The 25,506-nt window shown below is 36.6% G+C and overlaps 2 protein-coding genes, 1 long non-coding RNA gene and 4 gene segments (V, D, J or C); 4 read left to right on the top strand and 3 right to left on the bottom strand.

Moving 5' to 3' along the window:
- The first annotated feature begins 607 nt into the window (after window positions 1-607).
- LOC122324112 lies at window positions 608-1,497 on the top strand. The segment is given in 2 exon segments: window positions 608-684; window positions 999-1,497. Coding segments are annotated over 2 exon segments (525 nt in total).
- Window positions 1,498-2,314: 817 nt separating this feature from the next.
- On the top strand, window positions 2,315-3,360 carry LOC122324114. The segment is given in 2 exon segments: window positions 2,315-2,402; window positions 2,647-3,360. Coding segments are annotated over 2 exon segments (453 nt in total).
- Window positions 3,361-7,217: 3,857 nt separating this feature from the next.
- LOC122323322 lies at window positions 7,218-9,110 on the bottom strand (the record flags this gene model as incomplete). The annotated part of the segment is given in 2 exon segments: window positions 7,218-7,704; window positions 8,999-9,110. Coding segments are annotated over 2 exon segments (435 nt in total), but the record flags the coding sequence as incomplete, so codon positions are not given.
- A 604-nt stretch (window positions 9,111-9,714) lies between these two features.
- LOC122323321 lies at window positions 9,715-10,202 on the top strand. The segment is given in 2 exon segments: window positions 9,715-9,752; window positions 9,838-10,202. Coding segments are annotated over 2 exon segments (402 nt in total).
- Window positions 10,203-10,789: 587 nt separating this feature from the next.
- LOC122323645 lies at window positions 10,790-25,332 on the top strand. The gene is made up of 3 exons (XR_006247038.1): window positions 10,790-10,910; window positions 24,848-24,884; window positions 25,193-25,332. It is a non-coding gene; the product is annotated as an uncharacterized LOC122323645 (long non-coding RNA).
- On the bottom strand, window positions 21,712-24,496 carry gdf6b (growth differentiation factor 6b). Its single transcript, XM_043217634.1, has 2 exons — window positions 23,618-24,496; window positions 21,712-22,996 (listed from the first exon to the last, which is right to left on the bottom strand). The coding sequence occupies exons 1-2, from the start codon at window positions 23,973-23,975 to the stop codon at window positions 22,107-22,109; spliced, it is 1,248 nt and encodes a 415-aa protein (XP_043073569.1). The 5' UTR covers window positions 23,976-24,496; the 3' UTR covers window positions 21,712-22,106.
- Window positions 24,728-25,506, bottom strand: part of pkhd1l1.1 (PKHD1 like 1, tandem duplicate 1) — a 35,803-nt gene continuing 35,024 nt past the window's right edge. The window contains exon 77 of the mRNA XM_043217633.1: window positions 24,728-25,406. Coding sequence (XP_043073568.1) covers window positions 25,189-25,406 — 218 coding nt within the window. The 3' untranslated portion in view covers window positions 24,728-25,188. The remainder of the gene's footprint in view (window positions 25,407-25,506) is intronic.

The raw sequence follows: 25,506 nt of genomic DNA, 5'->3' as shown, positions 1-25,506 counted from the left end.
GCTGCCGATCTGTAGCATTTTAAACAACAGAAGTAACAATCTGTCTTAACTGTAATCCAGTTCTGCTTAAATTCACAGATGGTAGGATCCTAATACCTTCAAGGAGCAGCAGCATGAATACATAAATCATGTTACCACATTATACAAAAATTACAAATTACGTGAAAATTCTCTTTTAAATTATATTAAAAAAAGATAAAACATAAGCATTCATATCTCATTTAAATCGTAATATTAGCCATAATGTCATGTGTTGGCTCTGGAACATACGTATGCCAAAGAACCATATCTTAACCCTAGACATAAATTATGACAAAAATCGGAGCACAATTAGGCTATAGGCAGAAGTGACTGTCTTTATGAGTGAATAATTTACACTATTTACTGATCAGTACCTGAACTAGTAACATTCTGAAAGTGTCAGAAGAAAAGGTAGATAGGTAAGATTATACCATTTTAACATGATTTGGTGCTCAACAAACATTTCTAATTATTATTATCAATGACAAAAACAGTTGTGCTGTATTAAATATCATCACTGTGGACGGAAGATGTTTTGCATTGAATTGAATGCTTCAGTGCTCTGAAGGTCTTCATAGATCTTTATAGCTTGCATTCTTGATAAAAAATCAAACATGGCTTTAATATCTGTCATTGTTTGGACGCTCATAACCTGCATCTGCGGTAAGTATACAGTAATTTATATTGTCAGTCGATATAGTAATTAAGCAATCCACAGATTCCCAGCTGTTGAGAACACTTGTATTATTATTCATTAACTTTGAATTTATTTTAACTTTGTTTTGATCTTCAAGTCGGAGTCTACATTATCATTCATTAGTAGTGTTCATATTGAAAATGTGCAACACCGTACATGTAATGTAAGAGTAGGATATATTGGATCTCAGTCTGGTAGATACATTATAACTATAAAGTGTTAGACTTTTACATATGTTAATATTATTGCTGCTTACCATGTTCTCTGTCTTTCTCTTTAGGTTCTGTGGGGCAGATTTTGACTCAATCTGAAGATCAAATGATGAAGCCTGGTCAAACTGTTACTGTTCACTGCAAACAAGAGCCAGCATTAAATTGTTTGAATCCAAAAGATAACTCTCAGAGATGCATGTCCTGGTATCATCAGATTCCTGGAGAACCTCCTAAACTCCTGATCTATTACACATCAGACAGAGCTTCAGGTGTTTCTTCTAGATTCAGTGGCAGTGAAAGTGGAAACCACATGGATTTTACTCTGACCATCAGTGGAGTCCAGCCTGAAGATTCAGGAGTTTATTACTGTCAGAGTAAACACAGTAAGACAGGAGACTCAAAGAACCCAGACTGGGTGTTCACACAGTGTGAAATCATCATACAAAAACCTCTGTGGTTGAGACTGCAGCAATGCAGCTTTGAGCTTCTGCAGATGTTAAAGATCATTATTCACCTCAATGACTTTGTGGCCAAAACCTATTAAATGCAGATGAATTTTACATTCTATCTAATTTCATATTGTAGTTATTTTTGTGCCTAAATATTTTATATGATACTGCAGAATACCCATTTGAATGTAGGAGATGAAGGATGAAGAAGATGTTCTCACAGTGAGACAAAATCATGCAAAACCTCCTCAGTCTAACGACAAAGTGAATGCACTCAGCAACTATGTACACGTTTAAATAAGAAATTAATTCCTCAGGAACAGAATGTATAATTAATCTACTATGTTTCTGTGATTAATTATTTAGTTTCGAATGCGTGAATGCGTCACTCAATATTCTAGAATTTTCAAAAACAGATTTAAAGTCTGCAATAACTGTGTAAATGCAGCAGATACAAAAACATCCTTTTTATTGTATATGAACATGAACATAAAATTAGACAATACTAGCATTAACATAATTGTCTTACATTTTAAATTTTAAGTATTTATGCTCCTTATAACCACAATATTCTATATGTGCAGTATAATTCATTTCATAATATATACATATGTAACAGTCATTTGTTGGTTCTGGCTAAATAAATATATCCTGCCATAAAATATGATCTAAGCAATAGGGAAATTATAGGTTTATAAAAACTATAAAAACTGACGTCTGCATGTTGTACCCTAGTTGTAGACAAAAAGTGCATGTCTTTAGGAAGCAATCATTAAATCAAATTAAATCAATTATCTGGTTTAGCCAAATTATCAGCTGAAATATGTTCCTTGACAGAAAGAGAGGTTGTTGTTCTCAGAAAGATCATTTACATTGTGAAGACACTTTGCATTTAACTGCATGCTTCAGTGCTCTGGAGGTCTTTATAGATTTCTCTATGTATGTTTTTATGACTGACAGATCCTGAAGCAAACATGACTTTAATAGCCATCATTATTTGGACACTCACAACATGCCTCTGCAGTAAGTAGAAATTTATCAGATGATCTACAGAAAACAAAAATAATCCACAGATCCAAGATAAAAAGTTTAGAATTTTAGACCTAATTTCCTCCATATAGTGTACATTAATTAACTGATAAGCTAAATTTGAAAAAATGCTTAGATATTGTAGTGCAATAATAAGAAACGTTGAAACTTTTTAATTTGGCAGGAGACTTTAAAACGTGATTAGCAATTTCATATTATTCTGTTTTTTTGTCTTCAGGTTCTTTAGGGCAGGTTCTGACTCAGTCTGAAGATCAAGCAGTGAAGCCTGATCAGACTGTTACTATTCAATGTAAACATGAACCAGCAGTGAACTGTATTAAAGAAACAGGTAGCTCTCAGTATTGCATGTCCTGGTTTCATCAGATTCCTGGAGAACCTCCTAAACTCCTCATTTATGCCACATCAGACAGAGCTTCAGGTGTTTCTTCTAGATTCAGTGGCAGTGAAAGTGGAAACCACATGGATTTTACTCTGACCATCAGTGGAGTCCAGCCTGAAGATTCAGGAGTTTATTACTGTCAGAGTAAACATGACAAGGGAGTCTCTGGCACCACAGACTGGGTGTTCACACAGTGTGAAATCATCATACAAAAACCTGTAGATCATTATTCATTTCACTGACTTTTCCCACAAACACACACAGAGAAGCTCTTTAATGCTCTTGATGTTCATTATTATCACACTTTCCACATTCTATATGAACACCAGGACGTGTCGGTCAGGTTTACACATAAACTACAATCCTATGAAATCCATCCAGCCTCGATGAAAGCACTCTCATCACGGCCAAAGCAAATGATGCTTTAACTAACAATATCAATGTCCCAGTTCGATATGAAATAAGCCAGGATGATTTTGGTTTTATTTTGTGTTTGTTAACAACCACAACAGGTTTCCCCTGATATTAAATTAAATATATAAGCTGTTCATTTTCTTGTGGTGTTGACGTTAAACATTCATATGAATTTTGCAAGCATGTGAACCAATAAAATAAAAATATGATTAAATAATAATGAAATACTATGACAGAGGAAAGAAAAAAAATTAAATAAGGGCAAATAAATGATTTAAAAAGCATGTATTTGGCAAAATAAAAACAACAAAATAACATGCTTTTAATAAAAACTGTGCAAAATAGTGTTAAAGCAGGCTTAAAGAAAGAATAAAATGTTGTTTGTCCATTACGCCCTTGGTTCTTTAAATATGATAATTATTCTGGATAATTATTTATGCTTATCATATTTCCACACACAGCACTGTAGCTGTGTGTGTTTTTTTATATAGATTGTGACAGGAATACTGTGAAATGTTATTACAATGTAAAATATCTTCTTTTTCAATATATTTTAAATGTATTCATTTCATTTATTTCTGTATTTTACTATTTTAATATGATTTGGTGCTCAACAAACATTTCTGACTATTATTATTAGCAACGAAAACAGTTTTGCACTGAACCGAATGCTTCAGTGCTCTGGAGGTCTTTATAGATCTGTGACTTCACGATTTTATGACTGAAAAAGCTTCTGTAGATGTTGCTGACTCACTGATGATAAAGAAAAGCTCACGGCCATAATGTGATTAATCCAGCATTTATTATTTTTATTAATTCTGTACTCTTCCTGAGATAAACATGACCCATCACAATATCAAAAAATTAAAAAAACATGGTAGAAGTGGTACAGCATTTCATATTTTAGTATTAATTCAGCACAATATTTAAGACAAAATGCTTTTATTTGGCATAAAATGATTGACGTATAGAAGAATAAAATAATGCAGTTGTAGAATTAAAACAGACATATTAACAATTAACCAACAGCATAAAAGATGAATTGTTGAGCAGCAGTTTTTTTAGGTAAATTCCAAGATATAACTGGATGTGTTTTGAAAGTGTTTTGCATTCTATATTTAGTTTGGCTGCTTTGTATCTGCATTAATCTAAAATCATGGTAACTGCGGTCCACGTGCAGAACGCTGGTACTGGTAAATCATGTATCTACATTAAACAAGCAAAGAGAAAAGACAGAAACTAAGAAGTTTCGTTCTTCTTAAAATAATCTGTCAGTCACTCTAAGTGTCTTTCACTTCCTTTGCACCTGAAAAGTTAACGAAGCACATCTGAGCTCGTCAAAACAGCTTTCAGCTCAGTTCAAACGCAGGCATTTATTTGGTGTTCATAATATTTTCAGGTTAAATGAAATATCTACACCAATCTAATTAGAATACCAAAGTTTATTTATTTCACGAATTCCATTCAAAAAGTTAAACTTGTATATTATATTAATTACACACAGGCTGATATATTTTAAAATGTTGATTTCTTTTAATTTTGATGATAACTGACAACTAATGCAAATCCCAAATTCAGTATCTCCAAAAATATGAATATTACTCAAGACCAATACAAAGATATGATTTTTAGAAATCTTCGCCAACTGAAATGAACCTGAAAAGTATGAGCCGTGAAGTCTGCGGCAGTGCTCAGGTGTTAGGAGAGCCCAGGTTGCAGAGTGGCCTTCAGCTCTTCTGCATTGTTGGGTCTGGCATATCACATCTTCCTCTTCACAATTAAGATCGGGCGAGATTGCTGGCCAATTAAGAACAGGTATACCACGGTCCTTAAACTGGTACTGGTAGCTTTGGCACTGTGCGCAGATGCCAAGTCCTTTTGGAAGATAAAATCTGCACCTCCATAAAGTTATGGACTTCCTGGTATACAGCTTAAACTTCCTGGTATACAGCTGCGTTGACCTTGGACCTCAGAAAACACAGGGGATCAACACGAGCAGGTGACACGGCACCCCAAACCATCACTGACTGTGGAAACTTTACACTGGACCTCAAGCAACGTAAATTCTGCACCTCTCCTCTCTTCCTTCAGACTCTGGGATCCTGATTTCCAAAGGAAATGCAAAAGTTACCTACATCAGAGGACGTAACTTTGGACTGCTCAGCAGCAGTCCGGTCCTTTTGTCTTCAGCCCAGACGAGACGCTTCTGACGCTGTCTGTTGTTTAAGAGTGGCTTGACACAAGGAATGCGACAGCTGAACAGCTGAAACCCATGTCTTGCATACATCTCCAGCTGCAGTCCACATTTTTGAATGGGTTTGTTTTCACAAGGTGAGGTTATCCCTATTGCTTGTACACTTTTCTACCACATCTTTTCCTTCCCTTCGCCTCTCTATTAATGTGCTTGGACACAGGCTGGCAGGCACCACACGTATTCAAAGACGCTTCTAAAGACAAGAACAGACGATCTGAACAAACAGGAACTTCTATGACAAAGTAAATGACTAAATTTCACAAGACATACCTGAATACAATTAGACAATTAACTGAAGGTAGAGCAAACACAGCACATGGGACAAGAAAACAACAGCAAAGAGTCCAAATGTGTGACACAATGTTACTTTTCACATAAATATAATAAACCATTTTAAAGTGTATTGTGAATCTCACAGACATAATGCTGACTTAAGTTATAAGGGAAAAAAATTGTGTGTCATTACATAGACAATATTATTGCAAAAATATACAGTACGACACTTGCATAATTAACTTAATTCTTTTCACATTATGCACTCCCTTTAAACTTTAAACACTTCATTTGGCTCTATAACAAATATGGGGCATGAAATTGCAACCCGTGTCCAGCCTACAGCTGGATAATTGTAAAATAAGGAACAGTTTTTATAAATTTCTGGTCATATAAGGTGCTTTGCATAGACAGCGACAGTGATCTAAAAATGTTTATAGGTTTGCTTAGCTCTTCACTGAGCTTCTGTTCCTGACAGCAGATCTACAGCCAACATGACTTTGTTCCCTTTTATCGTTTGGATACTCTACAGCATGCATGGTAAAGCCGCAACAGACACGTCAACTTTTTAAAAAAATATTTACGCAATAAATTAATGTACAGTAATCTGTTATCGTTTGTTTTAAACAGGTTGTTTTGCACAAATTGTTGTGACTCAGTCTGAGGATAAATCAGTCCAGCTTGGTCAAACTGTTTCTATTAACTGTAAAGTTGATACTGAGGTTTACAAAAATGAGCAAGGCAAAGTCTCTAAAGGACGTTATTATATATCCTGGTACAGCCAAAAGCCTGAAGAGGCTCCCAGACTCTTGGTGTATTATACAAATGAAAAAAAAACAGGAATTCCATCAAGATTCAGTGGCAGTGGACAAGGAAATGGTCTTGATTTCAGTCTGACTATAAACGATGCCCAGCTTGAAGATGCAGGAGATTATTACTGTCAGAGTTACCATGAGATCAGTGGTAAAGCAGTGTTCACACAGTGAAAACATGCTGTACAAAAACCTCCTTCACCGTAAAAAAACAACAGTAGTCTCAGCTTGAAATAACTTGTTACCCCGCTGCCGAAACATCGCTTTGTTTTTACAGTTTTAGTCAGGTTTTAAAGACAATGGGACACAAGCACTCACATAGTTCATGCATTTTATCATTTATCATTCAAACCAACAAATTTATGTAAGAAACAGCAGAATAGCTCATTTTTATTTAGAATATTTTCCAACTGTATGCCTTATTACACATAGAAATTAATTTTCTTAGATACCTTATATATCATCATGTAAATTTTTGTTTTATGTCTTTATTATTTTAAATGCTATTTTAATTGCATTCAGTATTTTATATATCAAAATATCCTATGCTGCTCATCATATATACCCTTTATAAATAAAGAACAAATACATTTTTAATACAATGAATGCATGTGATATATTTATTTTTGATGTCAAAGCAAAGAGTCAGCACCATATTTGAGTCGAAACGCTTTTATTTGGCAGAAATAATAATAAACAAAACAGTTGCAGTTGTAAAATTAAAAGTGATAAGAATATTTGAACAATATTCTAAGAGCATGAATAGTTAGTTGCTAAGCATTGTTTGATTTAGGACAGCGTGTGTGTGTGTGTGTGTGTGTCACTGATGTTCACACTGCTGTGTTTGGAGTCTTCCTGTCACCACACTCTGGTCCGGGTGCGTGGCCTCACAGCTGACGCTTGTTGCTCCGCTCCACTCTCTCTCACTGAGGCTCAGGCTGCTGCTCCAGCTGTACAGTCCGTCCTTCTGCAGCTGACCGGGACTCAGACTGACACCGGAGCTCCTGCCGCGATCGTCCACCTTCCAGCTCAGCTTCCAGTCAGAGGGGAATCCCTTACTGAGGACACACAGCACTGTAGCCTTCCCCTGCTGCAGCTCGTCTCTGGAGGGAGGCAGCACCGAGAGAGCGGGAACAGTGGCGGCTAGAGACAAAAACACCTCCGTCACTCACTTCCCTTTAAGAGTTTCACACTTAATCGAGCACATCTGAAGAGCAGCGGTTTTATACCAGGTTTATAATATTTATACATATATATAGATATACAGATATATAATATCACCTGACTAAACCCTAACACCTAAACATTGCCATCACGGAAACAAGTGTAGAACACTAGATGTAAAAAAAAAATCCTAATGCTTTAAATAAAAAAATATTTTCGCTGATTTATAACTTTCATGACTTTTTAATAAAACATCCTCACTAGTGGGTTTTCAAAGTATTTTACAATATAAGTGAGGACATGTGGTTCTCACACGTATCAAAACGAGTACATACATGTAAAATCTAGAACCGTCAAACGATTAATCACGTTTGATCGTATCCCAAATAAAAGTTTTTGTTTACATACTATATGTGTACCATGTATATTTATTATGTATATAAAAATAGACACACATACAGTATACATGTTTTAAATATTTACATGTATATACATTTATATATTAATAAGGCTACATTTCATATTATATATAAATATAGTTAATATTTTAGCATATCTTTCTATACAATACATGCATGTGTTTGTATTAATATATGCATAATATACAGAGTATACACACATATTTTGTAAACAAAAACATTTATTTTGCTTGCGATTAAACGTGATTAATTGATAAAATCATAATATAATTTTAGATTTATTCATTTGGCAGACACTTTTATTGCAAAGCAAAAATTGTTGATAGTACATTTCTGGATTATTTTTTCTTGTTAAAAATTCACTGCTATTTACAGTTACTGGTAGATTAAAAGATTAAAATCAGATGAAGACATGAGACATTAATTACAAAAACAAATGAAAAAAATCATTAATGTCATTAAATGTTTTCAGCATTCTAAAATCATTAAATACATCGAATGATTCATTTAACATTTAATAATTATTAAACAATACATTTTATTTTTAATAACTCCAAAAAATAAACTCAAATCATTGTCATGATCAAAAATAACTTCAAAAATAAATTTCAATAATTTAATTTAAGTTTTCAAATAAGTTTTACTATATTTCTAAAATGATTATAAAAAAGTGGTCTATGGAAAAAATAAGTGAAGTGTGCATGTGTTTGTCAGACTAGAACTAAGCTTTACAATCATTTATTCTTATATTAATTATTGGTATTATTTTTTAAGTGTGTTATACATACTAAAAAAACATATCTTGCTATTTTAATTAAGTGTTTTATTTCAAAAATAGAAAGAGATTGACTTACTTCCAACCGAGAGTGTTGTGCCTCCACCGAACGTGTACCACAGTGATAGAAACCCTATCAACAGCTGAACAAAAACCTCCTGCACTAAAACTGACACTGACCCGTTCGCTATTCACAACTGATACTAAGATAAAGCTGTATTATCAAACCAGTTTAATTTGAATGATGTCCCAAATATACTACTAGACAACTATAAGATACTATAGAATTCTATTATTAAATACAAACATTACTGCACTATCAAGAACAAAAAAAGCGCATCAATACTTTAATGTAAGATAATAGTAGCATTTAGTCAATAAAATTATATTTTGTTTATCTTTTATATATAGTACAATCTTGTATTACCTATCGGGTGAGTCAGTATTAAACCAAAACAATATTAATAATCTCTAAATATGCTACTTTGCTATGTAATCCATTTAGGTCCATCTTATTTAATTGGGCACTTACTTCTAACATTCAGATTGGTTCCTCCAACAAAAATACACCATAATAATTTGTACACAAAATCCTCAAGGCTTTTTGAGATGATTTCAAATTTTAATTAAACCATACGATTAGTTTATAATTGGTATATGTATATATGCGAGCGTGATATTTGAGTTGAGGAAGGGTTTTTCCACTGTAATGATGTTTTGCATGGGCAGCTCACGCCTCAGTGCTCCGAGTGTTTATAGTCCTGTCAACACTATGCTCTCTAAAACACAAACCAATATGATTCTCTTCGTCTGGGCGGTTTACTGCATCCAAGGTCATTTCATTTTTTTATATCATGCTAAAATATGTTTTTTCTTCCGCTCTTATGGAAGCATTTTAATATTTTCTTTCTCTCACAGGCTCTCTGGGGCAGGTAGCTGTGTCTCAGTCTGAGGTTAAATCAGTTCAGCTCGGTCAAACAGTCTCTGTTGACTGTAAGGTCAACACTGTAGTTTATAGGTATCCACAGGGTTCAGTGTCTAAAGATTACTACATCTCCTGGTATCTTCAGAGGCCGGATGAACGCCCCAAACTCCTCGTATATTTTACAACAATGAAGCCTTCAAGCGCTTCATCTAGAATCAGCGGTGGAGGCAGTTTTCATTCTGGAGGAAATGGTCTTGATTTCAGTCTGACTATAAACGATGCCCAGCTTGAAGATGCAGGAGATTATTACTGTCAGAGTTACCATGATATCAGTGGTAAAGCAGTGTTCACACAGTGAAAACATGCTGTACAAAAACCTCCCTATTGACGATCTTCTTCTCTTGTGAGAAGAACAAAAAAGAGCTTTGCAATGAGATGCTTTTTATTTTTTTAAATAATTAAAAAAAATGTTTTTTAGAAGAAAAATCTTAGAAAAACAAACTAATGTTCAGTTTTCTTTGCAATCTAAATGTTACCATTTATCCACATCATATTCGAGCTCTGTATATTAGTGACTGAAATCTCCTCCAGGTCAACTGTAATATAAAAGACGTGAGCTATGTGGATATTTTTAAGAATTACACCAACCAACAGTAGCTTTATGAACAAAAAGCTTAAAAACAACCTACAGCGTAAAAGAGAAGCGCATTCGCCCAGTACAATCAGCCAATCTCAATAAATCACGCAAATAACAATGCAAATCATAATAAAATATTTTATTAATTTTTAAATTAAATATAGGTTATTTTGGTTTTTCGCAGCGATGCGACCTGAAACAAACAATATCAAATGAATATAGAACAATAGCATCGATACCGTGCAAGGGCCAATAAAACGCAGAGCAGGCGAGGTGTAGTGTTTGACTGCCCTCTGCTGGACTCTGAGACCAGAAGCACGCGACCTCAGTGAAACCTGTTCGGTGACGTGTCAAGTCCCGAACTTCAGACGCGCAGAGTTCGAGTTTTGCACAAGCAACGTGCAGACAGTGTTTATCGATTACAGAACGGTGAGTTTTAAACCACGGTTTTTGGTCATTGCTGCAGGTGTTCGTGTAGGCCTGTGTTGTATTCCTAAAGTTCTTCAGTATAGTTTATAATTAATGGGAACATGGGAAGAGGCTACACAAACATACGTCTCTCTCTCGCCTCACAGGCTTAGCGTAATGTTTTCTTGTGACAATATTAATAATATGTCGTGCCAGATTGCAAACGGACGACTGAATTGATCAAACGAGCTTTCAAAATGCTTCTTACAGACCGAACGTGAGTCTAAAAACACTGTCACGTGTCAGTCAGTAGTTGAAGCGCCATATTGAATTGGACTTGAATGAACTGAATCTCCATTTCCAGACGGATGGGCTTCGATAGTCTACTTCGGTTCCGTTTCGCAGCTCCATCCTTTTCATGGTGATAATAAAAGACTGGTTTAAGATACGGTCTTATTATGGTATTTTATTATTAAAGCGGCTTGTGAACTAGCCCCCGGTTTCACAGACAAGCCTCAAGCACAGTCCCAGTCAGGTTTGTTTTAACCGACAGGTTTGCACCGACTGTCATCTTTTAATGTTAGCCCCCTTCAGTGAAGCCAGACATTGACGGGGCAAATTAAGTTGCCATTGTGTTTTATCACTAGAGGGCGCCCGCGCCACGCAGACCAGTGATGCTTGCGCGTCTGCTATGGTGTGCAGCTCAGTCTCAACAGCAGCCACATGGTGTAATCGAAAGATCATGTAATATTCATAACAACTGCTCACAAAGTTATTTAGAGTTTTATCTTAGCGTGCCGATTGCTCTTACATCATACAAGCCAGCGTTGACGTTTCCATTAAATAAAGGAACGGTGTTATTTATTATGTTAAGTTGTGATTTGTAATATTTTTTGTCTGAGGTACCTCTCTCCTATCTCAGAGACAAGTGCTGCTTCATTTTTGTGTGCTAATGCATGTATTTGTCGAGTATATTTGAATTTCGGCATCGTGTATAAATTGATTGATTTTAAGTCATTTTGGATAAATGATAATTGTGATTAATGAAAAGAGTATGCGCTGTATAATTATTTTTTTAAATGCAATGTATACATTTTATGCTAAACACTATTCAAATTATTAAAAAAAATAGTAGGCTATGTGAAATAGTTTTACGTATGCATAATTTCGTTCCATTTTTGTAGCTCTATCCTTTTTGTGATAGTTTTTGTGAAGACTTCAGAGAGGTCCTTAGGATCTTATTCTTATTATTAAAGTGCCTTTGATGGCCCCTGTCTGTTGTACTTTTTTTTTTTTTACATTCGTAAAAAGACATTCGTGTGTCTTTTTAATGCTTCACCCGGCGAAACGCAGCCCTGGCATTTAATGCCCAGTGAAAAGCAGCACCCTGAAGCATCTAAAGGCTGTCCCCAGCGCGGGACTTTGAAGTGCTATCAGGTTCAGCGCTGAGGCGGGTGAATAGGCAAACAGAGCTTTATTGTCGTAGTGGAGGTTAAGCGCAGAATAAAAGAATAGTTTAGATCGCTTGTCTGCCTTGGAGCCTGGCTACCCCAGGAGGAGACCGTTCTGGGAAAAGAAGAGCGAGCATCCAATTCTCTAGTGGTTAAAGCTAGCAGGGTACGAGTGGAATGCGTTTATTGTACTCTGAAAAATCGAACGTATAAAGTAACATCTGCATGCATTATAAGCATGTTCGCTTGTCAAAAACATGACTCGCGTTTTTCCGTTGCAGGCTGATAGCTTAAGTCAAGTAAAGTTTATTATGCTAGGCATTATGGGACAGACGTAGATTACTCCTGGCTCATTAGGTGACTTTCACTTTGCTTTACCGCTGCCTCTGAGGCTCATTAGGACTTTTACAGCTGAGCTTCTGATTACCAGCTCTGATCTGCCTCCCCTTTAGAGTTCAGAACACAGCCGTGGGTTACCTTGGGTCAGTGCACCCACACACAGACCCTCATATAGGCCGGGGGTGTGGTCATCGCCATAATTCCCGCTCTCGGCCCGAGCATCATCACCCAATAAACAGCGAGCCCCGTGACTGCTGCTTTCTAACAGCATTCAGTGTGAATGACGTAGAAGTTTCACCAAATGGTACTGATGCGTCAGCACAATGTTTGTTAGTGTTCTCTAGTCATTCAGTTTTCCCGGCGTATTGTATAGACTTTATTGTCTTGGATATGAAATTATCGCTTGATGTGCCGGACTAATTTTGCTCGTGCAATTAAAAACAACCGTTTAAGCAGTCTGTAGTGCAAAACATGTGTAACAGCTGCTGTTCATCATAAAGTTTGTCCGCAGGGAACTCTGCCCACAATTTCAGAGCACGGTGTGAATGTCCTGCATGTTTCTATTTACTCACAGTTACTCTGGTATGTCTCTACCGTAACCCAACGTTCTCTTTACTGTAACAGAACGCAGCCAAAGAGTCAATATTGTAAATGTAGTCTCGCTGTCTAACAGAAAAAGCACCACAGCCTGAGTTTAGAGCCTCTGTGCTGGCCTTTTCATAACACTGCGTGGTTGGAAATAAATCCACATAGTTAATGGACCATGGTCCATTAGTAATTCCCTGTACATAAACATGAAACTTCTGAGTGTTTGCATGACGGCTAGTAAGTTTAAACTTGGATTTTTCCTAGTTTCTTAAGGGCTTCTTCTAAATTAGGCCTGCTAATTTAATGTGATTAATTTAAGAACATAATACGATCAAAATTAACAATTTTTTTTCCCCTCTGTCTATTCAGTGCTTTTTAAAAATTAAATTTGGGGGCTTTTCACCGCAAATATGCACTTTTTAGCAAATGCAATTCTTCAGCATTAGTTTGCACATTGTGAACCATGAACTAATTAATTACTATTTTTATTATAATTATTTTTTACTGAATTCTGGTATGTAGTTTAATATTACTTCATACATTTATATCGTTCGATTTTTATTATATATTTTAAAATTTATTTTAGTAAAATATTTAAAATAATAATAAACTGTATAATTGAACGTTTTGCTATGTATTTATAAATTAACATTAACCTAGATTGGTCAATGTTTTTTTTTTAATATGAAATAGATAATTTATATATTTACATTTCTCAAATTATTACAAAAAAATAGTTTAAATTAAACATTAATAAATTAAAAAATGTGTTTATAAATGAACATGGGCCTAGATTGATACAATTCTTATTCATTGTTAGTTTATAATATCTAATGCATTAAAGTTAACTTTGATGGATGCTGCTTTGCACAGCAGTGAATAACGTGTTGGTCTGTCTGATGTAGACGTATCAGACAGGAAACTGACAATCTGTACCTCTGTGTTACACGGCTCGTAGAAAAATGAAATTAACCTCAAGGCAGTGTATTAGCTGTGCCAAAATTGTTGTGTGGTTGGAATCCCTTCGGGTTTGGCCAAATTGCATTTGAAAATTTCTCTAGCTAAGGCCAAAGGATCTTATGTCAGTCGTACATGTTTTCCAATGTTTGTTAATCCCCCAGGGGACACAGAGGGGTGAAAATGAAATCAGCGTTCCAGGTTAAAGCAAATAATCAGCCTCCCTCAATGGAAATCCAGGGCAGATTGATGTCATTTGTTTCTAAGGGCTAATTGTGCCCAATCAAGCCTCGGTGCCAATGAAGTGGATCAAATGATTGACAAGTTCTGCTCAGTGTTGACTTTGGACCAAAGGCGGGTCGTTAGATCATGAGTTTAAGCTCAGGGAGGAAATAACATGTTGGCCGTGTCAGCGGACCAGGTGAGCGCACGGCCTCTGAAGTGCTGAAGAAGAATGTGATGTCAAAGGAAGGATTTTAAGGCGCATGTCAAGTTCTAGAATGTTTCATTTCCGTTTTGTGAAAGCATAAGGAGACCGAATAAATGATCGCTTATGCAGAGTGACCAAACTTGAAAATAATTTTTTGTCATTTTCTCTGGAAAATAATTACAATATTTGGCCCCGGCTGCATGATGACATATGTTTTCACAGCTTTGAGAAGCACTCAAATAACAGAGGCGAAAATAACATTAGGTAATCCTCCAGAGTGCCTGTTTTGTATTCAGGCCTCAACTCAAAATGGAGCGCTATTCTTTTTTTTTTTTTTTTTTTTGTTTTTCTTTGCACAAGTCAATTACTTCAGGTAGTTCAGTAGCAAAGATAGATCTAGCTATGACTCTTTGATGATAAAACTCACATCAGTAAATTTTAATATTCGGCTCTAAAGATGATCGCCGCTTTGATGAGCATCAGGCCGCCCCCCCTCTTCTCTGTAAACCGACAACAGTTAATACCCACAGCGGGGACAAGGTGTTGAGAGAGCGGTGGCTAATGTTGAGTGATGGTGAAGCGGTGACATTGTATCCAGCTTCCAGAGCCCCGTGTCGGTGTCTGCCACCTCATGGCACCACTTTAACCCCCAGGATTCCATGCATTCCTCCGGTTGCGGGCCACAAGCTTCACTGTGGCCCATTTAAGATGACTGACGTTTTTTTGCTACCATTAAGCACCACCAGGCAATTGACCCCCTGACCCTCTACAAGCGACCTGTTGGAGCGGCTTTCAAGTGTATACTTAAATCTTCATGGGAATGGCCTCCCTGATCCAGGATCAGGTCCCCCTGAGCAATCAACACCTAGAGGTTAGTTGGGTGAGCCTGAACCTTGTGGTCAGTCTAGCATGCTAAATAGTTTCTGTCTTTGCTCTGGCTGTGTGCATGTGCACGCACTAGATGTTGTGTAATACACTTGCCTTTCAAGTTCATTTTGGAAGCGTTTTATGTTGCTGATTGGCTGACACCAATGTCATTGTAACCAATAATAATGTGGCATTGAAGAACAATATTTGAAATTTATGTTAGTGTTTTATAGGGCTATTTTTAGCACGAGAAAGTATCTTGACGGTTTGTCATCTTCCCCTGTGTTAAGTTACATAGTTACATCGGAAAAATATAAAATTTTTATTTAATTTTAAATTAAAGGGTGTTTTTTTAATTGTCTGAATTTTTAGCAGATCAGCCTGCAATCTAAAACAGAGGTGGTGGTATTATATGTAAAACATGCTTAAAACAAGATTTTCTCTCTTTTCTTTAGTTTTTTTCCCAGGATTTCTAACTTCAAGATGTTAAAGTACTTTTTATCACATCCTTTGTACACTTCCTTACTAATGTCCTTCTGGAGGCAGTTGGCGAGCTGTAATTGGAAGCATGTTTTTCATGTGTTCTTGACTTATCAAGTTTGTTGAGATCTGCTCTTTTTTATCAGTGTATTTTTCTAGATAAGATGGCCAGAGATACCCAGACAGTATCAGAGAAGGCTGCTACATATTAAGTCGATACGTAACATATGACTCGTATTACTAAAGAACCTTTATTGTACGATGGGGTTTCTATTGAGAGAAAAAATGAACATGCGTTAGAAATTTAGGAGCCTAAAAAAAAAAATCTTGAAATTCCACACCTGGAATTAAAGTACCTGACAAAGCAGGTTTTAGAAAAGAATTAGCCAGCCGTTATGTGTGTCTGTGTATGTATGTGTACATACAGATCTTTGTGTAGGTAAATCGAACTTTTTAAAACCCCTCCCCCTATTTAATTCAATGCAAAAACACTTCCTTTTCCACCCTGTTCATGTCATAACACATTTCCTTTTCCTCCTGGATTCAGACACTAGACTGGCTCAGAAGAACAGGACAGGTTTTGGGTTTCCTCCAGAGGACTGAGGGTTTCACAATCAATGAACACTTTGCTGATTTTTATTGACCATAAAGTTCCGTTTTACTTTCGTGGCATGTAATTCATGCTAACATCTTGAAGGTTTGTATGCTGATCAAAGGATATTATAATAGTGCCCACAGATGCTAATATAGCTTTTAGAGACATTTTTTTAAATGTCACTTTGGTATGCAAGAAAATAATTCTTGTTCGACATGGTTATGTTTGGAATAGTATACTATTAATATTTAGCCATAATATAATAACACTTAATTATAATAACACTTAAAAGTGTTTAAATGTTTTTGAAAGAATGTCAGTTAGATATGTTATTGTCATGATGTTTATGATGATGATGATGCCAATTGTGCTGCACAATAAAAAAATAAATGTATAAATATATACATGCAGATACATGTAAATAATTTTATATATGCTATGTGTGTCTTTGTATAAACATAGCAAATATGCATGGTGCACACATACATTATGTAAGCAAATTCTTATTTTGTATGCAATTAATCAGGGCAGCACTAATTTATTTGTAATATTTTAATGTAGATTACTGTCTATTCTGATAAATTTCAGCTAAAATTAAGTTTACGTTATTGACATTTCTACACATACTGGAATTACAATGCTACATTTTCAAGACGACTGTTGTGCATAACTCAATCGTGTGTGTGTACGTGTGTATTTCTCCTCTAAGCCCTGTCTTCCAAAAAAGTGAGTTGTGCTCTAATTGGCCATCTATCCAGTGCGTTGTGATTGGCCGAATACCTTAAATTGTGTGTGAAGGATATGTTGCGCATAACGTGATATCGCGTTGCATTGTGGCTCATAAACATTACTCCATGTCTGTATTTATGATCGAAGAAATGACAAACAACAAGCAATACACTACACTGTGCAAAACTCACCTTTGAATAGTAATTAGCAGGTTAGCAGAAAACCTAACTTGTGAATCACAAGTGCTACAGGTTCAGGAATCAGTCCTCTGTAAATGCGTTTAACACACTCTCATATTTGTTGAACTGTTCTGAGTGTTGTAAATACAACTCAACCATGATTTCTTGTTGTGTCCTCTTTTGGAAGCACAGAAAATTACTTTAACTTAACACAACGAAGCACCGTGTCTCCAGAACATGGGGCAGGCAACGACACTACAGTGAGAATAATAGCTCCGCCTTCTTTCTTTGAACAAACATTTTGAAAATAAGGCACACTGTGATGTAGAGAAGTAGGGGCGTGTTTAAATGATGCATTTAAGGCTGCCGTGGACAAGAATATCTCTTTGTTTTTCAAAGAGATTTTTAGTTTAGGGTTTGCAATTTTCTTATCTATGTACTAACAGCTTGTATCACTCCAAAGAGAAAGGAAAACTTAAAATCTCATCATATGACCTCTTTAAAAAAACAGGCAGTTTTTCATTCTGAACAGAACCAGTGACTCACCAGTTCTCATGTTTACTGTTGGACTCTGTGCAACTCATTAGTGGTCAGCTTTTTAGAAAGTAACATTTGGTTTGAAGAATACGGATTTGATCAAATCCTAAGGGAAAACCACTAGCTTTGACCTGTACTATAAATATTGTTGAGTTCAGGGAGTCTGAACTGTCGAGTATATACTAAGAATTGCCATTAGAAGGCTGCACAACTACTCTCACCAGCCATGACATAACAGAAAGGCCTTGCTGTTGGATGAAAGGACATTGAGTTGGTTAACCCGCTGTTTTACCTGCGATTGGGCCTTGTTGTGACAAGGTGAAGGACGTTTAGGGATAGACAATCTGTAGGTCATTACTGCCAAATGAAAGCCTGTGATCTTTGTATAAAACTCTTCTGCTAATGGGTAACCCCGTGTCCAGTGTCATTTCCTTTTGATGTGCAAATGGCGCAATGATCTGGGAGCCGAACTCTCTCCGAACGTCCTCAACAGGCACTTTTAATTAAGGCAGAGAGAAAGCCTCACTGTAGACTCCCCTCATCTGTTTCACATTTTCTCCACCGAACCACTGTAAAGGAACACTGCAGCCCCTGTCATATCAGCTCTGCTTCTAATGTGTAAAAGAAGTCCAGAGGTCTGATTATCATTCAGTCAAAACACATGAGCCGGGGTCAGACCTGTCTAGCGTTGACTCAGAGTCGTCCACTAAGTAGCCTAATCCAAGTATAACTAAACCCAGTATGCGAAGCGCCGCGGTAGCCTCAACCAAAGCCATATGTTCCTGAGCGCTACCTATTTCAAACATCTGCACATCTCCACGTCGCTGTATAGATGGTGCAGAGCCGGTGGGTCGATGGTGACCTGCAGAACCTCACCGAGAATCTTTTTTTGGTCTTGCTTTGTGGAGATTATGAAGGTCAGTTAGAAGCACTGATTGTTCCTCATAGGACTTTCGTTCAAAGTTAAGTTGGATCTTCAACTGGGCCAATGTGTGCACCTTCACACCTAATTCAAATTCTTATGTTTATTTAGCGTTCAAGAAAATGTTTGATTATTTGCAACGCTATAAGCAGTGTGTTAGTTCATTTTTAAGCCAACTCGCTCGAATATAAATCATAAAATATAAAATATAAATATAAAATCATAAAATTGTGTTTACGTTACGTAGCAATAAAGTCTTCATATGTCCCGTTACAAATGAATGTTATTCAGTGACACTGAGATCAAGATAAGGATCATCTGACAGTCTACTAACTTGTCTGATTAATGTGCGTTGGGTTAACCGAGCTAATCCTTCACTAGTCGTTTGTGTACAGAGGCTAAGTAGAGCAGATTAACCTGTAGCCTTCTATTCTTTTAGTGTTGCCCGATCATCTAAACTCACCGTTCCACTTTCCTTTCTGATGTTGTCTTTTCTCAGCTCTCCATCCGTTGAGTTGACTCGTAGGTCGCTAGCGTTTGACTCTTTGACATAAGATGGCGTCTCTTTAAACACGCAAGACAAAGGACTGAATTAGTGCAAACAGTCTTGACAAACACAGCAGTCACAGTGTCTGTGTCACTTGTTAAACCAGGCTAAGTGAGACTGTCAGCTGTATTTCTATATTAATACAATCTTGACAAACGCAGAAAACTTGTTGAAAGTCACTTGCTTTAAGTCACTTGCCCCCAGAACAGGATGAATGTTATAATGTCAAAATAGGTAAATAAATGTATTGAAAGTGTACATCTTTAATGTCATAGAATAAACCCAATAACACTGACAACATTTTGTGATCTTTCTACACCTCTAGAGTTTTTTTTTATAATGCATGTTTCCATGTGTGTGCAAACCCACAAACGTATGTATAACTAAATGTATTAATACCTGCTGTTACTAATGAGATTGAACATGAAGAACGATATGATTTTTAAAGCAAAATGAGGATGAGTAAAGAATGTCAGTGTCCATTTAGTGACTACCCCTTTACGACTGTACTAACAAATGCAGATTAATGAATGTCAGAACGCGGGTTGATAACATCACTGAATCACAGCATTCGGTCCGTCCACAGATGTCCTTTAGAGCCACACGGCATTCCAGTCCATTGTTGTCCAGCAGCTGTCTTATATCTTCGTGTGTTTTACGGGCGAGCGAGGACTGACAAGAGAGCCGGTGTAATAGCATCACGCTCATTCCTTTCCCTTGTTCTGCAGCGTTGATTGCTTCCTCTCTCTTTACTGGATGTGTTAAACGCACACAGCGGCCAGAGACAAAAGGATGCTTGACCTTTGACCTCAGGGTAAAAGCAAGCCTAATCTTAAGTTAGCATCCTCGGTTTTTGTCATTGTGTTTTCCCAGACAGAGAATGAATGCAACTTTGGTACCGGGGTCAGATCCGTTCAACTGTTTCTCGGTTTACCAATAGATGTGAGAGTGTGTGTGTGTGTGTGTGTGTGCGTGCGTGTGTACGTGTTTCTCTCTATTCACGCAGACACACAGGCCACCCAGGAAGGTTGTCCTGAGTGTCTGTTGACCCCGTTTTCACCTTTGCTAAACACTGCGATTATCTCCTTTCAGCTCTTTACAGTGAAGGTACACTGATTTCTTGGATCTTTGTATCTCATGCTGGCATAAAGGAAAGCAGGGTGCTGGATATTTCTCTTGAGTAGACCCAGTTTTGAATTACTCTGTCCCGTCTCACTTGTCAGTTAGTGTTCTTACTGCGTATCCCATACCAGTACTGGTGTAGAAAGATGAGAATCGGGAGCACTGCTGTTAATAATCTACCACTCTCAGCATTTTTGCATGGCGTATCTTTACCTTTAGCTTGTGACACAGTACTTTTCAACAGTACATCATTTTTATTCCCTTAATACGCACCCAACAAGTGTAATATGCACCTTTTTATGAAGTAGACAAGATACAAATGTTTCTCTTAAAATGTATTGTGCCAGTCGATAAGCTGTTTGCTCTTTGAATGTTGTTTTTTTTTTTTTTTTTTTTTTTTTTTTTTTTTTTTTAACAGTATACATTATTAATGCTATAATCAGCTTTCAAGCATAATTTTCATAGCTAAATTCATTTAATATTATTTATTATTCATGCTTTTATTGGGATGTTATTTTTCTAAATCATGAGGTCGGATATATTTTTGGGGGAATTTGAAAAAATCAGAAGGGCTGCATTTATTTGATCAAAAATATAAAAAGTAATTCTGAGAAATATTACTCTTAAAATAAGTTTTATTTTAAAATGTAATTTATTTCTATGATGGCAATGCATCATTACTCCAGTCTACAGCGTCATGATCCTTCAAAAGTCATTCTAATATACAGAAAACATTTCTTAATTATAATACAATTTTTTTTAGGATTCTTTGAGTAGAACATTTATAACATCAATAAGTGTTTGCTTGCTGAATACAAGTATTAAATTCTTAATAAAAGAAGAGAAAAAACCTGCTTACCCCAACCTTTCGAACTTGAATATATAGATTAAAATTCTTTATTCAATTATTAAACATTCAAATATTAAAAACATTAATTACTATACATCTGACAGTAATTCATTGTTATACTTAGGCAAGAATCCAAGCAATAACAAGGCAAAATTCAAGACAAAATTACATTTTGTGTTTTTATTGAAGGAATAATATGGTTCATACTTTTTTTATAAATTATTTACAAAACCTTTCATAAGGTTAATCTCTCAAAGGAAGACATTTACACTGTAACATACTTTGTACAATGAGGTAGATACAATAACTAAAATAGCTTATTTTATATGTGTGAAATATTATTACTGAATAAATGAGAAAATAATTTAGTGTAACTGAACATAAATTAAAATTTGTACCTGTACAAATAAAAAAAACGAAAAACATTTACACATCAATCCATAAAATACAATTTAAGTATGAAAATGGCCAGCGAAATAAAACTAAGGCTGATATAGCAGTATTTCTGTGCTCGATTCCAGTCCAAAATCATATTTCCAAATGCATTTCAGCTGAGGACTCCAGTACCGTTGTGAAGTCAGACATTTTTTTTTTTTCACGTCCTCGTTAGTTTGACCTTCACAATCACCTGCAGCCGCAGGACTCCACCACCATGTCCTCATACTGCTTGTATACGACGTTATTTCCTGCGTCTATGTACAGGATGCTGATGGGACTGAGTTTGGATGGGACGCAACAGCTGGGCGGCATGTTGCTGGGGTTCATAGAGTTCATGAGAGTTTGTATGATGGCGTGATTGGTCGGTTCAAGGTGAGATCGGAGAGGGAAGTCACACATGCCCTCGCAGTGATAGGCCTCGTAGTCTAAGGGAGCGATGATCCAGTCGTCCCAACCCAACTCCCTGAAATTCACATGCAAGGGTTTTTTGCTGCACCTAGACTTTGATTTTTTGCCGTGCCTCTTTCCATGGCGGTTGGGTAAAGCGGTCCGTCTTCTCCGTCGGGACTTCGAGTGAGGTCCTTTCACCTTCCCAAGACTATCCAAACCCCACAGCTTAATCTTCTCCCTTTTTTCGTAGAAAAGGCTTTGCCTCTTTTTCGACCTTGTGAAAACGACCAATATGGCTTTCTTTAGCTGCGGCCGGCCATGTCTGTGAAATCCAAGATATTGCAAGTCGATTTCCCTCTCGGGATTATCAAGCGTCGCCTTGAGCTCTAAACAGAAGCGCGTCCCGTGGGAGTGGCGCTGACGTTCCTTAAAAACCTCCCATACGTCAAAAACCTCCCATTTCGGTTTATGCGCGTCCTCCAGATCCAAGGTTTTGGAGTCGAGGACGGCGTGCGACTGGCAGGAGAGCAGCTGTATCTCCACCGGGCCCGTCTCAGACGCTCGGAAGCTTCCGGAGATCTTTGTGTATATCCTCAGTTCTGCACCCAAGAGCTCCACGTTTTCAGAAAGAGTCGATACGTCGAATAAGTATTTCTGCCGCCACAGAGGGGAGTTCAAAAGGTCATCTGGAACAAAGATACAAAGTCAGTTCACAGAGGCATAAACGGAGATAAAACGTCCAAATGTAGAAGAATGATTCAATCAGCTAAGAAATGTTGACGTTTTTTATTTATTTTTATTCTTGATAGATTTGTTTCCATGTTATAGATTAAAAAAGAATGAATTGTTATACTGTACATACATACATATACATATACATTAAAAAAGTCATATGTAATGCATGTATAATATACACACATACATTAGACACATTGGGTTTCTCAATGCATCTGTAATATAATTATTTTAGGAACAAATGAAGAATAAAGAATGATCACTGTAAAAAATTAAGTTTGGATCATATGTCAAAAGTTGTTTTGATACTAATTAGATTCTTATTCTTTAATGATAAAAAAATTCTAGTTCATTATTTAATAAGATGGTATTTAATTAGGATCATATGACACATTCAGTGACCCATTCATTCATATAGAATGATATTTTTTGTCTAATTAGAAACCGTATTTTTTCCTCCTTCTCAAAAGCACCTGTATTGTAATTACTTCGAAAAGGGAAACACAAACTCGAAGCAAAAATGATTTATTACGAATTTAAACGTGATATTAAAGGATAAAGAAACGACTAACCTTGACCCTCGTCCACAAAACTCGTTATGGTGTTCGCTGCTTTCGACGAGCGGAAAAAACTCGCGTTCAGTCCCAGTTTCTCGGCCGCGGAAAAGGTCTTGTAGATGGAGATCATGTAGTCGTGAGGTTCAATCGTGTCCTTGATCGCCCGCTGTGACTGGACGTCTCCTGATAACGATGATGCCGACGGTGCGCTTTTGCCGTGTCTGACCCTTCTGTGGCCATCAGCGGGAACAGACTTGGACACTTTCATGCCTTTGGATGCGCTTGGAAACAGAGGATTTATGGGGTGAACACAAAGAAAATGCAAAAGTAACGTAAAAGTCAAAAGTACCCCCGAGACTCCGCGAGAACGCATCTTGCAGATGCACAAGAAAAAAAGAAGGACCTGCTTGGGGAAAAACACGAACACATCACATGTGTGTGTGTGTGTGTGTGAGTGTGTGCGTGTGTGTGTGAAGGAGCGCAGAATGAGAGCAGCTCCTCTGAAGAACTGCCTCCTTAAGTACCGTCATGACATTATTAGCTCAACTCAATGCAAACAGCTAAAACTCAAAGACCTCAGCCTCCTGCTCAGCTTTCAGATGATGCTACCGTCCTCCACGTCGGAGTCATTTTTAATATGCTCGATTAACAGCAGAACGTAGATCAGTGTTGTATGTTTTATTGCTTTGGTTTAGAACCAAGGTAAAGTATAGCGTTTTAAATACGGATGGAACTGCTGCGTACAATACGAAAAAAAAACTACAAAATAAAAGCTGCGGAATTTTGCACGTGTTTTGTGTTTATTACGTTCGTTACGAATGTGAATGTTTCCCTCCCAAAGTTCGGCAGGTGTAAGTGTGAAGATTGAGCTCTGTGGACTTTATCTCCCTCTAGCGGGTTGTTTCTTTCTTTCAACGCATCCTTCCAATGTTTTAATGTGTATATAAAATGTCTATATGTAGAAATAAAATGTCATTATAAATCAGAGAAATTATGTGTTTAAAAAATAAAGGAATATTTGTTTTTTTAAGGGCAGAATCGCCCTGTTATGCATGTATGTGTATAAGCTTTGAATATTATTGTTGACATTTAAAATCACTATGAAATCAAAACTGAGAATTCTTGTTTTTATGTAACATTGCCGTGTTTATTATACCTCATATAATGTGCATATCATTTTTCTTAATTCACATGCTCTCATAATCTGATACAATCAATTCTCACCCTGTTTTTTTTCTTATTCAGATGCAGTTTTACTTGGATGCACAGTATCTTAGAGTAGGTAAAAAAAGACTATTACACCTTTCATTTCATGCTGACTTCACACTGTTACTTTATATAGAAAAAAACATTATGCAAGAACTTGAAATTTAGCTTAAGCATATAGATATAATGTTGATAGGAACAGATTTAAATATTTAATTTAGTTAAGTTGTTCATGTTCTACATTTATTATAAATCAATGTGCTCAATTTATAGTTGTGGCTTACAGATCATGATCACACGAAAAACAATAGCAGTTTATAGACAAAGACATATATTTTTATAGATATATTTATAGGAGAATACTTTGTGTTGTGATTTATTTAGGGTCTCATGAGCAGAAGCAGTAGACCACACAACAACATGAGCAGATACACAGACTGCGACGAGACAGCTGGACTGGAGTCAAAGATGCTGCCACCGCCGCCGTTATCCTCCGTGACGACGATCACAGAAGACGGCGTTGTAGCAGCTCTGAGAGAGAAAGATCTGGACTCAGATCTCCAATCATTCAGAGTAAAGGCCAACTTCAAGTTCTCGCCTGAAAGAGGCAGAAGGAGAAAAATGACTGTAAACACTTACTTATATAATAACAGCTGACAGCGAACCCCCCAAAAAACTGAATTTGTGCAACAAAGTCA

This window comes from Puntigrus tetrazona, chromosome 19 (assembly GCF_018831695.1).
Source record: "Puntigrus tetrazona isolate hp1 chromosome 19, ASM1883169v1, whole genome shotgun sequence".
NCBI classification, from domain to species: domain Eukaryota; kingdom Metazoa; phylum Chordata; class Actinopteri; order Cypriniformes; family Cyprinidae; genus Puntigrus; species Puntigrus tetrazona.
Note: the sequence above shows the minus strand (reverse complement) of the source record. Positions and strands in the feature narration are given on the sequence as shown.